The sequence below is a fragment of the Geotrypetes seraphini genome, chromosome 9 (assembly GCF_902459505.1).
Source record: "Geotrypetes seraphini chromosome 9, aGeoSer1.1, whole genome shotgun sequence".
NCBI classification, from domain to species: Eukaryota; Metazoa; Chordata; class Amphibia; order Gymnophiona; family Dermophiidae; genus Geotrypetes; species Geotrypetes seraphini.
The window spans coordinates 53,979,936-53,995,199 of record NC_047092.1 but is presented as its reverse complement, the minus strand read 5'-3'; the positions used below and the strand labels follow the sequence as shown (position 1 = coordinate 53,995,199).

The 15,264-nt window shown below is 41.1% G+C and overlaps 1 protein-coding gene across 32 annotated transcripts in view; it reads left to right on the top strand.

The window, feature by feature from the left end:
* FOXP2 (forkhead box P2) overlaps positions 1-15,264 on the top strand; it is a 979,918-nt gene that overhangs the window by 839,059 nt on the left and 125,595 nt on the right. For all 32 annotated transcript variants that reach the window (XR_004540577.1, XR_004540578.1, XM_033957711.1 and 29 more), the window contains one exon: positions 8,493-8,706. Coding sequence is in view for 30 of the 32 variants with exons in the window: in XM_033957711.1 (XP_033813602.1) it covers positions 8,493-8,706 (214 nt within the window). In the remaining 2 variants the exon portion in view is untranslated. The remainder of the gene's footprint in view (positions 1-8,492; positions 8,707-15,264) is intronic.

Sequence of the window (15,264 nt, the reverse complement as noted above, 5' to 3'; positions counted from 1 at the left end):
GATAAGATACAAACAGTACAAGTTATATAAAAAACAGCAATTAAAAGCCACTAAAAAAAGAAAAACATAAATTATAAAATGCAATATAAAAGAATGCGGAAAATTTTACATAGCAGAATGAAGATATAAAAAAGTATTAAGGCCCTAGCCCATTAAATAATTGAGTTTTTATCTGTTTTCTAAAATCCAGGTAAGAAGAGGCCTCTAACACACATCGGGCAAGCCAAATATTTAGTTTGGCTGCCTGAAAGGCAAAGATTCTTTCACAAAACTTTATATACTGGCAGAATTTAACTGAGGGATAGGCGAACAAATGCAATCCTCGAGAACTCTTGTTTGTATAACTCAGATTAAAATGAGAGTTTAAGTAACTCGAATGTTATTTTGTAACAGAAACAAGAAAACTTAAACAGAACTCTGGATTCAAATGGCAGCCAATGGAGTTTTTGATAGAAAGGGGTGATGTATTCCCATTTCTTTAGGCCACAAATAGGGTGGACAGCCGTGTTCTGGACCACCCTTAATTTTCTAGTAATTTTCTTGGGAGCGCCTACCTATATAATATTGCAATAGTCAAGAATACTCAGGATAGAGGATTGGACTAGTAGGCGGAAGGAAACTTCGTCAAAATATTTTTTGATAGTACGGAGTTTCCAGAGCACTGCAAAGCTTTTCTTAAACACTAAAAACAGGGCCATGGTGAGTTCTCATCTGGAGGACTGTGTGCAATTCTGGAGGCCACATTACAGTAAAGATGTGCGCAGAATTGAATCGGTTCAGCGGACGGCCACCAGGATGATCTCGGGGCTCAAGGGTCTCTCGTACGAAGAGAGACTGAACAAATTGCAGCTCTACACTCTCGAGGAACGTAGGGAGAGGGGAGACATGATCGAAACATTTAAGTACCTCACGGGACGTGTCGAAGTGGAAGATGATATTTTCTTTCTCAAGGGACCCTCGGCCACAAGAGGGCACCCGCTCAAACTCAGGGGCAGAAAATTTCATGGCGACACCAGAAAGTATTTCTTCACAGAGAGAGTGGTTGATCATTGGAACAAGTTTCCAGTGCAGGTGATCGAGGCAGATAGCGTGCCAGACTTTAAGAATAAATAGGATACCCATGTGGGATCCCTACGAGGGTCAAGATAAGGAAATTGGGTCATTAGGGCATAGACAGGGGGTGGGTAAGCAGAGTGGGCAGACTTGATGGGCTGTAGCCCTTTTCTGCCGTCATCTTCTATGTTTCTATGTTTTAAATCAGAATGCTTTTCTAGTGTGAGATGTTTATCTAAAGTTACTCCTAGTATTTTTAGAGATTGTTCAATATTATAATTCATCCCATTTACATGTATCATGGTTGCCTTAATTTTATCATTAGGGGCTGCTAGAAAAAATTTGGTAAGACAAAAAGTAGCAGCAAAGAACAACAAAAAACAACTCCCTCTCACACTGTCACCTGGTTAGTGCCAATAAAGCACTCAAATAACACAGTTTTCACCTTATTCCTAAAATGCCAGAGGATATTTGATTGGCGCACCGCCAAAGGTAAGGCATTCCACAGTGCCGAGCTTTGCATAGAGAATATGGATTTGCGATTCCTCGTAAGCCTCATGGCTGCTAATGAAGGAATTTATAGTTTCAAACTCGACAGTGAGAGAGAGAGGGAGACATGTTGCCAATGGGGATGGAGGAGACCATAGCGCACGAATAGGGCAATGCTACTGCAAAAGTGAATGGACATTTGATGGGCAATTATGCTGAAGCACCTTAAACAGCACACAGAGGATCTTAAATTCGACCCGCATACCAACAGGTAGCCAATGAAGCTCTCAAAGTATCGGAGTAATGTGATCGAATTTCGAAGTATATGCAGTGAGGCATGCAGCACCATTTTGTGCCAGCTGCAATGCATGCAAGACACATTTAGGCAAACCTAAATAAATGGAGTTACAATAATCAAGTAGAGGTGTTATCATTAATGTGATTAGAGTTTGAAAATTATCATCAGAAAGGTAATCATGCAACCTCCGCAATAGTGCCCAAAAAAGGCTCAGAGGACTGGAAACCCATTCTTGATCTTACACATGTCAACAAGGCCCTTGAAGGTTCCACGCTTTCACATGGAAACCATGCAGCCAGTCATCACAGTGGTGGCTCTGGGGAAATTTATAGCTTCCCTTGATTTGACAGAAGCCTACCTGCACATTCCCATATTTCTGGAACACAGGAGATTCTTGAGATTCCATGTACTAGAGAGACATTATCAGTTCTCGGTGCTTCCTTTTGGGTTGGCAACAGCACCCTGCACATTCACCAAGGTAATGGTAGTGTTAGCAGTGCATCTCTACAGGGCAGAATTGCAAGTGCTTCCATATCTGTACAACTGGCTGATCAGAGCCTCTTCAATATCGGAAGGGGAACAAACAATGGCTCAAGTGGTCTAAGTCTTGCAGAGCCTGGGCTGGATTGTAAATTTTTGAAAGAGCCAATCCCTGGAATACCTGGGCGGACTATTCAGCATGGCAGTAGGCCAAGTCTATCTTCCAGAGGTACATAGACATGATGGCTAAGCCAACTCCATCTGCATGGCCCTATTACCAAGTACTAGACTCCATGAAAGCCATGATAGATGTGGTCCCTTAGATGAAGGCTCACATGCATCTTCTCCATAATGCACTAATGTCTTGGTGGTCCACAAATGGACTCCTTTTAAATAACTCTCCTGTGAACTCTGAAATCCCACCGCTGTTTGAGTTAGTGGCTCTGTCCACAGTCATTATTACAGGGCATGACAGCACAATGGATGCCAGCCTGTTCAGCTAGGGAGGCCATTGCAATGGAGCCCAGTCATAGAAACATAGAAACATGATGGCAGATAAAAGGCCAAATGTCCCATCCAGTCGGTGACGAGTCAAAACTGTGCAAGACAATCGCGCACAGCAATGCCGGGCAGAGAATTGCGCACAGGACATCAGCACACTGGATTAAAAACAATTTTAAAGCGCTCCGAGGGGGTAAGGCTTGTGGGTCAGCCATGTGCACCGAATAAGCCACTGAAGGCAGAAGGAGCAGTGCGGTTTGAAAAAGTAAAAGGACAAAGGGAGAAAGGAGGGGAGGGAGGAGCACGTTGGGACATTGGAGGGGTACGATTCTTAGACAACAGCTGGAAGGCAGGGGGAGGAGGCACTAACTTGACACAGAAGGAAGGGGGGCATGAACATGAAACATAAAAGGGAGGGAGGAAGGGGGCACTAATGGGACAGGAGGGAGGGAATAGGAAGGGAGAATTGTTGGGCATCAGTGTGTGAGTGAGAGTGAAAGGAAGAAAGAGGAAAATTGGACATAGAGAGAAAGAGGAGAGTGGTAGAGATGCATTAGGAGAGAAGGATGAGAAGAGAAATGTTGGATATGGTGGTGGAGAGGAAACAGGGACAGATTGAAGGGGATGCAAGAGGGAGGAATTTTGCACATAGTGATGGAGGGAGAGATGTGTCATGATGCTGATGAGGGGTAATAGAAGGAGAGATGGGCATGGGGTTGGTGGGCATTGGTGAAAAATGCTACACATGGTCTGGGGGATGAGAGAGGGAGAAATGTTGGATGTGACAGAGGGGGTGGAAGAGATACCTGGATCTCTCAAGACAGATGGACAGTGAAAGAGAGAGGGAGATTTGTTGCCAATAGGGGTGAAGGAAAGAGGAAGAAAAGTTGGACTTATGGAGAAACAGAGAGAGATGTTGGTTGGGGAAGAGAATGAGGTCCGAAGGAAAGGAAGCCAGTTGTATTCATGGAGAGAGAGAGATGGATGGGGATGGCAGAAAGGAGGGAAGGAGAAATGTCACACTCAGGAGAACGGGAGAGGGCAGAGAGTAAAAGTTGAACTCATGGAGGGGGAGAGAATGAAGATCGGAGGAGAGGAAGTGTGCAGGAGGAAGAGAGAAAGAGATGTTGGACTAGTGGAAAGGAGGGGGAAATGTTGGATGTAGCAGTAGAGGGAGTGGGAAAGATGTACCCTGGATCTCTTTCTCATTCCCCACTCCCTTTCCAGCAAGGGAGGGAGTGAGAGAAGGACAGTGAGAGAGAGAGGGAGACATGTTGTCAATGGGGATGGAGGAGAGCGGAAGAAAAGTTGGACTCATGGAGGGACAGAGATAAATGTTGGTTGGGTGAAGAGAGAAAGGTCTGGAGGAGATGAAGTGTGCAGGAGGCAGAAATAGATAAATATTGGATGCACAGTCAGAAGAAGTGCAACCAGAGACTTATGAAATCACCAGACCAAAAAGGTAGGAAAAATGATTGTATTTTCCATTTAGTGACCAAATGTGTCAGTTTTGAGAATTTATATCTGCTGTCTATATTTTGCACTATATTTGCCTATTTTTCTATACAGTAGTTGTTATTGAGGTGACATTGCATATTTTAAAGTAATCTGTCTTGACCTCTTTGAAAACCCCCTGAATATAAATGATAATTAACATTTTTTCTGTGTACAGTGTGCTTTGTGCTTTTTTATTTTGTTTTTTGGTTACCATTATGTATTAATAAGATTATATTGTGTGTATATGAAAAATGGATGGAAGAAATTGAATTACAATTAGTACTATTATTATGGGGTGGAATCAGGGGCGGAGCTTGGGTGGGTCTGGGCGGGGGTACTTGGTTGGTATTTGTTAGGCTTAGGGCAGGGGTGTCCAATGTCGGTCCTTGAGGGCCGCAATCCAGTCGGGTTTTCAGGATTTCCCCAATGAATATGCATGAGATCTATTAGCATACAATGAAAGCAGTGCATGCAAATAGACCTCATGTATATTCATTGGGGAAATCCTGAAAATCCGACTGGACTGCGGCCCTCGAGGACCGACATTGGACACCCCTGGCTTAGGGGGTACTTGACTTGAAGAAGTTGAGAAACACTGGAGTGGAATATTTGCCTATACTTGAGATTTTTTGTAGTGGGGAGACTTAGTTGTATCCTGTTGAGTTTCGCGAGATGCAGGCCATGCTATTGAGAAGAGTTGGATAAGAGGAGCAGCTGAATTTTCGTAGAATATGTGATGTATGATACAGAATGTTTTGAATTTTATTTGAGATGGGATGGGACCAAGTTGTATTTTTTCAGGTTGAATATTAGTCTTATAGCAGTGTTTTGAATAAGCTGCATTTTATGGACTAGGGAGCGTTGAATACCTGCTACTCTCCTCAGAGCCAAGAAGCTGCCTACCATCTCCACTCACACTAAGGCATAGGAGATGTTTCAAAACTTGTGCACAAAAGAAAAGGTGAAGCCATTTAGTGCTCCGATTATAGTAGTGCTAGCTTTCCTCCAAGCAGGTCTTGACAAAGGTCTTGCAGTGGAATTACTCGGGATTCAAATGGTACGCCTCTTGTACTTCAGAGCCTGTGAATATAAAGCTCCCCCCTGACTTTTCAACCAGATTTAGCCAGAATCCTAAATGGGGCACTAAGGCTCAAACCACCAGTAAAACAACTGTTTCCATCATGAACCTTAACATGATTTTGCACGGTCTCAGTCAGGCTCCTTATGAGCCTATTCAAGAGGTGTCCTTGTTGAATGTTATGTCAAGACTGTTTTCCTCAAGGCCATTATGTCACCAACTTGAGTCTCGGAGCTGCAGACCCTGTCGTGCAGAAAGCCCTTCCTCAAGATCATGGAGGGAGGATTTTCTTTGCATATGATCCCATCCTTTTTTGCCAAAGGTCATTTCAGTGTTTTATATCAATCAAGAGATAAGATTGCCAGCATTCCAGACCACAGGATCAAAGAAAAAGGACCAGATTCTGAGAAAGCTGGATGTGAGAAGAATCCTCCTACATTATTTAGAGGTCACTAAACTAACTAAATTAAACCTTATGTTTATATACCGCATCCTCTCCATAATTATGGAGCTCGGCGCGATTTACAAGAGCTTAATGTAAAAAAGGAACAGCATAATGGGGTTGGATGTTGAGTATAGGTGAAAGAGAGCATTACATTTTTGTGAATAGCCTAGTTTTCAGATGCTTTTGCAATAGTTGGAAGGACCCAGATTCCGTAGTGGGGCAGTAAGGTTATTCCAGAGCTCAGTGATTCTGAAAAAGAGAGATTTTCTTAATTTTCCTGCATAGTGGATACCTTTTAGCGTGGGGAAGGATAGTTTAAGTTTTTGGGTGGATCTGATGGAATCAGGACTCAAGGAGTTCCAAGATAGTGGAATTAAGGGAGGAAGGATGCCATGTAGGATCTTAAAAGCTAGGCAGGCACATTTAAAGTGAACCCTGGAAATTACTGGAAGCCAGTGATGTTTGGACAAGAGTGGGGAAACAATCGTATTTGCTTTTTGCAAAGATCAGCCTGGCCACAGTGTTCTGAATCTGCTGAAGTCTTTGAAGACTTTTTTTTGTTAGACTTAAATAGATGGAGTTACAGTAGTCTAGTCTGGAGAGGATGATAGATTGTACAAGGATGGCAAAAGGTCACCAGCCAGGCTAGGCGCAGTAGACTGGCATCTATGGCGACCATTTTAAGATGGATACACATATTCATTTCATTACCATATATTGCCTGTGACAGCAATCGTTAGTTTCCTTGAAAGGGCATTCCAGAAGAAGTGTAGCCTCTTCGTGGGCAGAAACTTGGGCGATTTCACCCAGGGAGATTTGTAGGGTAGTGTTCTGGTCCACTCTGCACATGTTCTCCAAATTCTACAGAGTTAACGAGGCAGCACAGGAAGACTCCATCTTTGGATCCTCAATGTTACAAGCAGGTGCAGGGGTCCTGCCTTAAATTTCTAGGACTGCTTTTGTATGTCCCTACTGTCCAGAATGACACACCTATTGCACTAGAAAAAGAGATTATGTTCTTACCTTGCTAATATATTTTCTAATAGAAAGGTGTGTCATCTGGAACCCCACCCAGTCAGTTATTTACTTTGCTTGCCTACTGTCTCAAACAGGAAATTTAAGTCAAAACGGAGGTTTATATGTCATTCAGACCTCAAGAGTATCAAGAATAATCTATTGCTTTAACACATTGGAGGAATGTTTGAGCTCCATAAATGTTTTTGATTGGTATGGTTATTTTGATGTTTTGATTGTTTAATTAATATGCTTAGCATGTTTATTATACTTTCAGAGCAGAACAGATTTGTAGTTTAGGAAGTCTTCCTGTACTCCTTCTTCTTATATGCTCCTGCTTTGGTACAAACTGAAGGGGGCAGCAGAGCCCTCTGGAGAAGGAGCATTGAAAATCTGGAATGGATTCCTTCTGCGAGCATGGGGAGAATACTCTACTGTTCAGAATAGCACACCTATGTACTAGAAAATATATTAGCCAAGTAAGAACCTAATCTCTTTTTTGCAATTTATGTGTGTATTTCATCATTCTGCCCATGCTCCTCTCAAACCTCTCATCTGGGAATACTTACTGTAAAAGTACCATATCCATGTACTTTTACACCTGGTTCTATTTTATGACTTTATAAAATTACCCTCTATATTTCACCATTGTGAAATAGCTGAGTCCTCTGCCACTACCAACTTGATCAGTAAATGTCAATCTCATGAATCAAGCAAACCCAATAAATATGTATTTGATGCGGTCTGCTTTAAACTGAAAGCATTTATTTTGAGCAAAAACTACTAATATTATAATATACTCAGGGCTGGATTCTATAAATGGCGCCTACATTGTAGGCGCAACTTGGTACAGTTGTCAATCAAGTGCTAGGCACCATTTATAGAATCACACTTAGTAGCGCCTAAACAAACCTAGGCGTCCTAGATATAGGCACCACTCCATTAGGCCAGCTATTCACTCATCTAATTTGATGGCGCCTATGTTGGACGCCTATTCTTCACCCATAACCACACCTACTGTTTGAAATAGGCGTCGTTAGGCGTCCTTAGATGTGGAAGGGCATCTCCATTTAGATGTCACTAGGCATCCTAAGAGTTTGGCGCTGAACTCTTAAAACAAAAAAAATTTAAGTTAAAAAATTTAAATAATTTAATTGGCTGAAAACTGGCATGGTCAATTACCATGCTGATTAAGCCAATTAAAAAATAAAAGTTAGATGCTGATCCCGAACTTAAGCGTCACTAGGCAGCTGCAATTAGGGCACCATTTATAGAATATGGCCCTTACTGTTTAAAAATTCTTTCTTTTTACTAGGAGGAGGAAACATCAATCTGTTGCTTTCAAAAGGAATACTTGTTTCACACACACCATTTTCTTACTTTTTTTTGGCCCTTTTCATATCTTATTCATTAAGGGGCCTACCACTAATAACATCTTTGATTGACAAATATAATACTTTGTAATCACAAAAACATGATGATTTTAGTGTAGGAGACTAAATTTTACATTTTGTATACATTGATTGTGTTGGAAACATCTATTTATTCATCTTGGTATTAATCCATTAATAGTGTCAAATTTATTAATACACAAGTTTTACTCTATTATATCATTAAGGCTCTCATTCATTTTACAGCTGGTTTAAGTCCTGCTGAGATTCAGCAGCTATGGAAAGAGGTGACTGGAGTGCACAGTATGGAAGACAATGGCATTAAACATGGAGGCCTAGACCTCACTACTAACAATTCCTCCTCTACTACCTCCTCTACCACTTCCAAAGCATCACCACCAATAACTCATCATTCCTTAGTGAATGGGCAGTCTTCAGTTGTAAATACAAGGCGAGACAGGTAATTTTAATAAGAGTTTTAATGTTTATTATCTATAGCAAAATGTTAATTTATTATTTATACAAGAAAACAAAATGACATTTTACAGATGCAGTAAACTGTATAGTAAGGTTGGGATCAATTCCTCATCCATAGTATTGACCTTTGTATCTAAAGTAAGTAGGTGATAGCATAACATTTGCTAAGAGAAAAAAATGAACATTTTAAAGTTACTAGTTACTATACACCATTTTGATGCTCTTGTATGAATGACAGTTAAGGAAATTATTAAACAATTAAAAATTTTTTTTTTAAAATCAATTGCTTTAAACAGTGAAAGATTCAGCTCACTTTTATGAATAGATTCTGTACCAATAATCATGCCATAGATTATCATGACTGATTATAAATATTTGCAAACATCAGGTAAGGCTAGTCTCAGTTAGGGCACTGGTCTTTGACCTAAGGGCCACCGCGGGAGCGGACTGCTGGGCACGATGGACCACTGGTCTGACCCAGCAGCGGCAATTCTTATGTTCTTATGATTTTACTGGTTTCTGCTAAAAAAAATAAATAAATAAAAGGTCATAGATTACCAGTCTTCTTGGTTTATTGTTCACATGAATCCTCAGGTGAGTGCTTACTATTCTCATTTTCCGAAATTCTCCATACCATGTGTTAGTGTATAAACATATTGTTTTTGCACTAGTAAGAACCTGTAACTTGTTAAAAGCAGGAAAGCATTCTGTATCGTCTTATGATAACTTCTGAAAATGTAGACAAATAATTTTTTTCTCAGATTCTAGTCAATCAAGGGTCATTTCAAAATCAGCTGCTTGGGTTAGGAATAGATTTTCAAAAGTTAGCTCTTCAAGACAAGGAACTATATTTCAGATCAAGACTCAGTTCTGCAATTCCTCACGGTTTTCATATGTCATACTCAAATAAGAATATCAAACAGTAATAGTTCATTCCTTAAATGGTTTGAATCAAATTTTTCCACACACTATCTCCTCATTAGTTCCTTTAAATCAGACTATCAGATTGTGGATATAACCAGATTTTAAATTTATCTGATACCTTCACCTTATTTCTTAATAAGTACATTTTTTACATTTATAATGCTCTCTATTCAGATGTTCTCCAAAAGAATAAACTTTCAAACTTATAAAATCTATACACATACTGGTATCTTCAAAATAACAGTCCTTGAGTTCCTAAGAAGAAATTATCACTCTGGCATAGGACCGTGCTTTGCATTGATGCCTCAGGGAAGATACTTCTGTAAATGTGTCCAAATAATAAATGTCTAATTAGTATAGCCTCATATTCACTTTAAGCACACTTTGATAACAGTTTCATACACTCTTAGAAGGAGTGTATTAGAATGTTGCCCCACATCCTTAATAGTACTCCTTCACAGTGTCAGACAGACTATAAAACCCTTCTTGTACAATACCACTCCATTTCTGAACAAATGGATAGACAATCCCATCTCACATGATCTTTTATAGGAAGTCTAATTAGCATAACTTTGTGCTCCTCCTCTCTTACCTCTAGACTGCCCTCCAACTTCCAGCAAGCAAGCTCCAGCAACTTCCTACAAGCGAGACAGTAGAAGCTAGTGCATTATGTGCATATGCGTATTCTTTTCTTTAACGTCAGTATTTCTGTGGCTTCACGTGTTTTCATGCTGCAGAGTTTCCCCATGGGGTCAATTCTGGCTGTGAGAGATTGCAGACTTTCGTGGCAATGTCTGCTTCCATGAGGTTGGCTGCTTTGCAGGGCACCTATCTGGACAGCCTTCATCCACAGTACAGGGCTCAGGGACCATTCCTTTGGAAGTGTTGCTCACCCCAGGTTCGTCCAGTAGTGGGTTTGAGCACAGGCTCTGTGGCAGTGCATCCAGGATCGGGGCCAACTGCGTTCCTCCACCCGTTATTGGGTGCAGTGTTTCCAGGAGGGGTGGAGGTCTCTGGTCGGTGCATTGGGCAGTAGTGAAATGGAAAAAGTTTACTCTTAACCTTTGTTCCCCCGACCTTGAAAAAGAAATGCGAAACGCGTCGGGAAGGGGAACCGATAAGGAACTATAAAAGATAAAAAGATAAGTTATTCTAATTTATAATAAAAAGTTTTATATAAAAAAAGATTAATAACTCTAATATAAAGATGGAATGATGAAGAGTACCACATAACACCACCAATTCTAATATGAAAAGGTGGATTCTGAATGTCCATTGATAAAGTAATAGTCCATTCAACAGTATTTGGTTGAGTGTGGAATTTAAAGTGGGGACAGTAAGTAACAGGCTGACAGCCTATGAGATCAATTTTGGGGGGTTTGGAGGTTAGTCCTAAGTTTCCCCATCCCCCAAATCCTAAAATTACAGGTTTTTAAAAAATTTTTAGTATGAGTTTCCTGGGTCGTTTTAGTGCTAAAATTACTCCCGTGGTGGCCATCTGCCTGGTATTCTATGATCCTGTACTGGGAGGATAAATTTTAAGAAAATGTTGAAAACGCAATTATTTGCAAATGCTTTTCTATGGTAATGTTTATTCCATTTGAAAAAATCTTCTTCAGAATATTCTGATAGGAATGTATGATTCAACGCTTGTCTGCATTTCTAAATTGTTTGACCTTGATTTGTTCTTGCCTGTATATGTTGATTGGTTTTTGTCATCTACCTTAGAATGGATCGTTTGATCTATTGCTTTTTTGCTTCCTTAACTGTTGAAATTTGATTTGACTTGGTATACTTGACATCTTGTATTGGGGGATGTTAATAAAGTTATCCAGTTATATCCATGTTATATGCATGGAAACCGTAGGGAACATAAGATACTATGTATTATTATTATTATTTTTATTTATTTATTTATATGCCACCATACCGGGGAAGTTCTAAGCGGCTCACAGCATAAGAAAAAACAATGCATACAAACATTTCCAGTAAAAATCTCAGTGCATACATTTCAATAAAATTGATCAGAATAAAAGGTACAGACATTCCAATAAATTGATCAAGATAAAAATGTAAACCATATGGATTAGAAACATAAAGAATAAATGAACGTGGTTAAAATGAGAGCAAAAACTTGCAAAAGCTCCTAGAGTTCTAAGCAGGGTTCAGATGGTGCCTCTGTCCCTCAGGGGTAAGGTTTTCCCTCAAGAGTTTATTAATATTTTATTTCATACTTATTTGGCTAACAAAGGTTCACCAAATCTGCCTAATACAGGGGTCCTTTTAGTACCGGGGATGCCCTAAACCCGAGCCACGCGTAGTCAGGGGTCATTCCACCGGCAGATGTCTTAGATAAGTGGTTCCCAACCCTGTCCTGGAGGACCACCAGGCCAGTTGGGTTTTTGAATATTCATGGGGCAGATTTGCATGCTTGTTACCTCCATTATATACAAATATCTCTCATGCATATTCATTAGGGCTATCCCAAAAACTCGACTGGCCTGGTGGTCCTCCAGGACACATTTGTGAACCACTGACTTAGATGATCAGGATGATGTGCTCATGCCTTTACTGTCTATGACAGGCACTTTGCTAATCTTCTTTCTTGTAAATCCATTCTTTATTTCGGGAACCCACCCTATTCTTTGCTAATTTACCGATCGTCTGCCTTTACGAGTAATGGTAAGGTGGATTTTATTTTCTGTCCAGCCTTGATAAGAGTGCCATCAAAATGGATTAAGCACTTAATTTGGGAGGGTCCCTGTATCAGGCATCCCCTTCTGACAGTATAGGCAGTATCTCCCTATAGCACGGTTTTGTCGTTCAGGTTTCTAATGTTTCATAACCTGTTCTCTCGTTTTTCATTGTTGCTGTTTTGCATTTGTTGATATGAGCAGAATTGATTTACTTGTTGGGGAGATCTCCCCATTCCCCTCTCTCTTGTTTTTTTTTTTCTCTACAGATGATCCTGGCAGCTTTTAGAATGACTGACAAACTGAGGCACTGACACAGTGATGAAGTATGAGGGGGAGGGGTTTAAGTCTCTGAAATTTTGAGGCTTCCTACAAAGTCCTGGCGGGTGGATGGAAATAACCCACTGGTCCCGAAATAAAGTGTGGATTTACAAGAAAGATGATTATCAAAGGTAAGAAACTAATCTTTCATTCTACTCCACTATTTTATAGACATCTGTCATATCAGCACTGAGCCTTCTCTTCTCTAAGCTGAAGAGCCCTAGCTGTTTTAGCCTCTCCTCATAGGGAATTCGTCCAAAACCTTTTATCATTTTTGTTGCCCTTTTCTGTACCTATTCTAATTTCTTTTTTGAGATACAGCGACAGGAACTGCACACAGTATTCAAGTTGTGGCCCTACCATAGAGCGATACAAGGGCATTATTACATTTTCATTTTTGTTCTCCATTCCTTTCCTGATAATTCCTAACATTCTATTTGCTTTCTTAGCAGCTACCGCACATTGAGCTGATGGTTTCAACGTATCCTCAACAATGACATCTAGATTCTTTAACGGGGCAGTGACTCCTAACATAGAACCCAGCAACACGTAGTTATAGTTTAGGTTCCTCTTTCCCACATGCATCACTTTGCACTATCTATATAAGTTGATTCTAGTCTTTGGCATCTGGCCTGTTTCACCAGTGTAACATCCCTCTTTGCACTTTTTGCATTGAATGACGTACACCACATTAGAAGATGAATGTTTTTCCCATATGAGTGACCATGGGATCCTTTGAGATGTGTTCAGGAACTGAAGTTGGAGATTACTCAGTCCTCAAGATCACAGTGCTCTCTTATGAGTAGTATGAAGCTGTAGTCTTCCTGTTTTCCAGACCACCTGGCATTGCAAAGATGCTCATGGATCACCAGGAGGTGCCAGAAGGTCCTCTGCGAGTAGTCAAGGCTATGTCTAACTCTATACGATGGCTGATAACTTTAATCAGCATTTTGTTTCTCCAAAGGTGGATTCCTTGCTGGCGTAGGTTACTAAGCACATTTCTCTTCCCAGTGAAGGTGGCATGGTGTTGAAGGATTCCCAAGACTGCTGAATTGATTATGTGCTCAAAAGGCTTTTTAATTCTGCGGCCTTGGGTTTGCAAGCGGCCACAGTGACATCCTTTGTCTCCAGAGCCTGTCATTCCAACTTGTGTCACAATCCTGTCACTATCATGGATAAAGATTTTTCATTTTTTATTTCTGGAGGTGGACTATGTGGCTGATGACCTGTTCAGGGTGGTGAGTAAGCTGTTGGCTTACTCTATCTCTGTGTGCCAGATGCTGTGGATCAGACAGTGGTTTGGTGATTCTTCATCCAAGATGACACTCAGTAAAAAGCCATTTAAAAGGCAGTTTTTGTTTGGAAAGGGTCTGGACAATCTTATGGCCAGTGTGCAGGACTGTAAACAGAAGTTATTGCTGGATTGCAGACCTCGGTCCTCTAAGGGACTGGGGCATTCCAGTTTTCATTCCTCCAAAAGATATTGTCAGTATTCCGGAGGCCCCTTGGGTCAGAGATCTTCAGAGCACCAGACAAAGGTTTGGTGGAGCATGCTCTACTTCTGCCCCAAAGAAGCAGTTATGATGCCAGGCCCTCAGCTGCCCCTCTGAGAATTGGAGGGAGGCTCTCGGCATTCCTGGAGGAGTGGGAGGACATCACCACAAATCGCAGGGTGCTGAACATTCTATTAGATGGGTATAGGCTCTAGTTTTATCATCTCCTTTTGGTGCTTTTTCTTGACTCCCCAGTGTGAAGGTCAGAAAGGAGGCCAAGGTCAGAGTCACTATCCAGAAATTATTGGGTCTAGTAGCCATAGAGCCCATTCCAGAGTTCGACTCAGCTCAGGCAGATTCTCAATATACTTCATCATGCCAAAGAGAGGCTTCGAAGACTGGAGACCCAGTCAATGTGGCCCTCAATGTGCTGCTTTTCTGAATGGAAGCAGTGAGGTTGGTGATTGCCTCCATGGCACTGGGGAAATTTTTGGACTTTCTGAACTTCAAAGAGGCCTATCTTCATATTCCCATTTTTCCGGGACAGCCGATATTGCGGTTTCACATCTTGTAACATCACTTCCTGTTTGTTGCCTTGCCCTTTGGGCTCGTGACATCACCTCAGACCTTTACCAAAGTGATGGTGGTTGTGGCAGCACACCTGCGCAGACTTGGATCCAAGTCCATCTGTATCTGGATGACTGGCTCATCAGAGCTCAGTCGGAAGCCGAAGGACATCAAAAAATTCACAAAGTAGTTCAGTTGCTGCAGAGTCTTGGTTGTTTGGTCAACTTTTGGAAGAGTAATCTCATTCTGACACAAAGCCTAGAATACCTGGGAGTACTTGGAAGTCACAAACAAATTTTGTTTGTTGGATCACCTGTTTGTGCTGGTTTGGACAGCCAGTAAGGGCAGACCAGCTTTGAAAGCTACCATTTCAAGATGGATTTGAATGGCAATTTCAACTGCCTGTATTGGAGCCAGAAATCAGCCTCCTGTTTCAGTGAAAGCTCACTGCACACGAGGCGTTCCTTCCTCTTGGGTGGAATCTGGCATTTTCCCCAGAAGAAATTTATAAATCAGCCACTTGGTCGTCTTTACATACCTTTA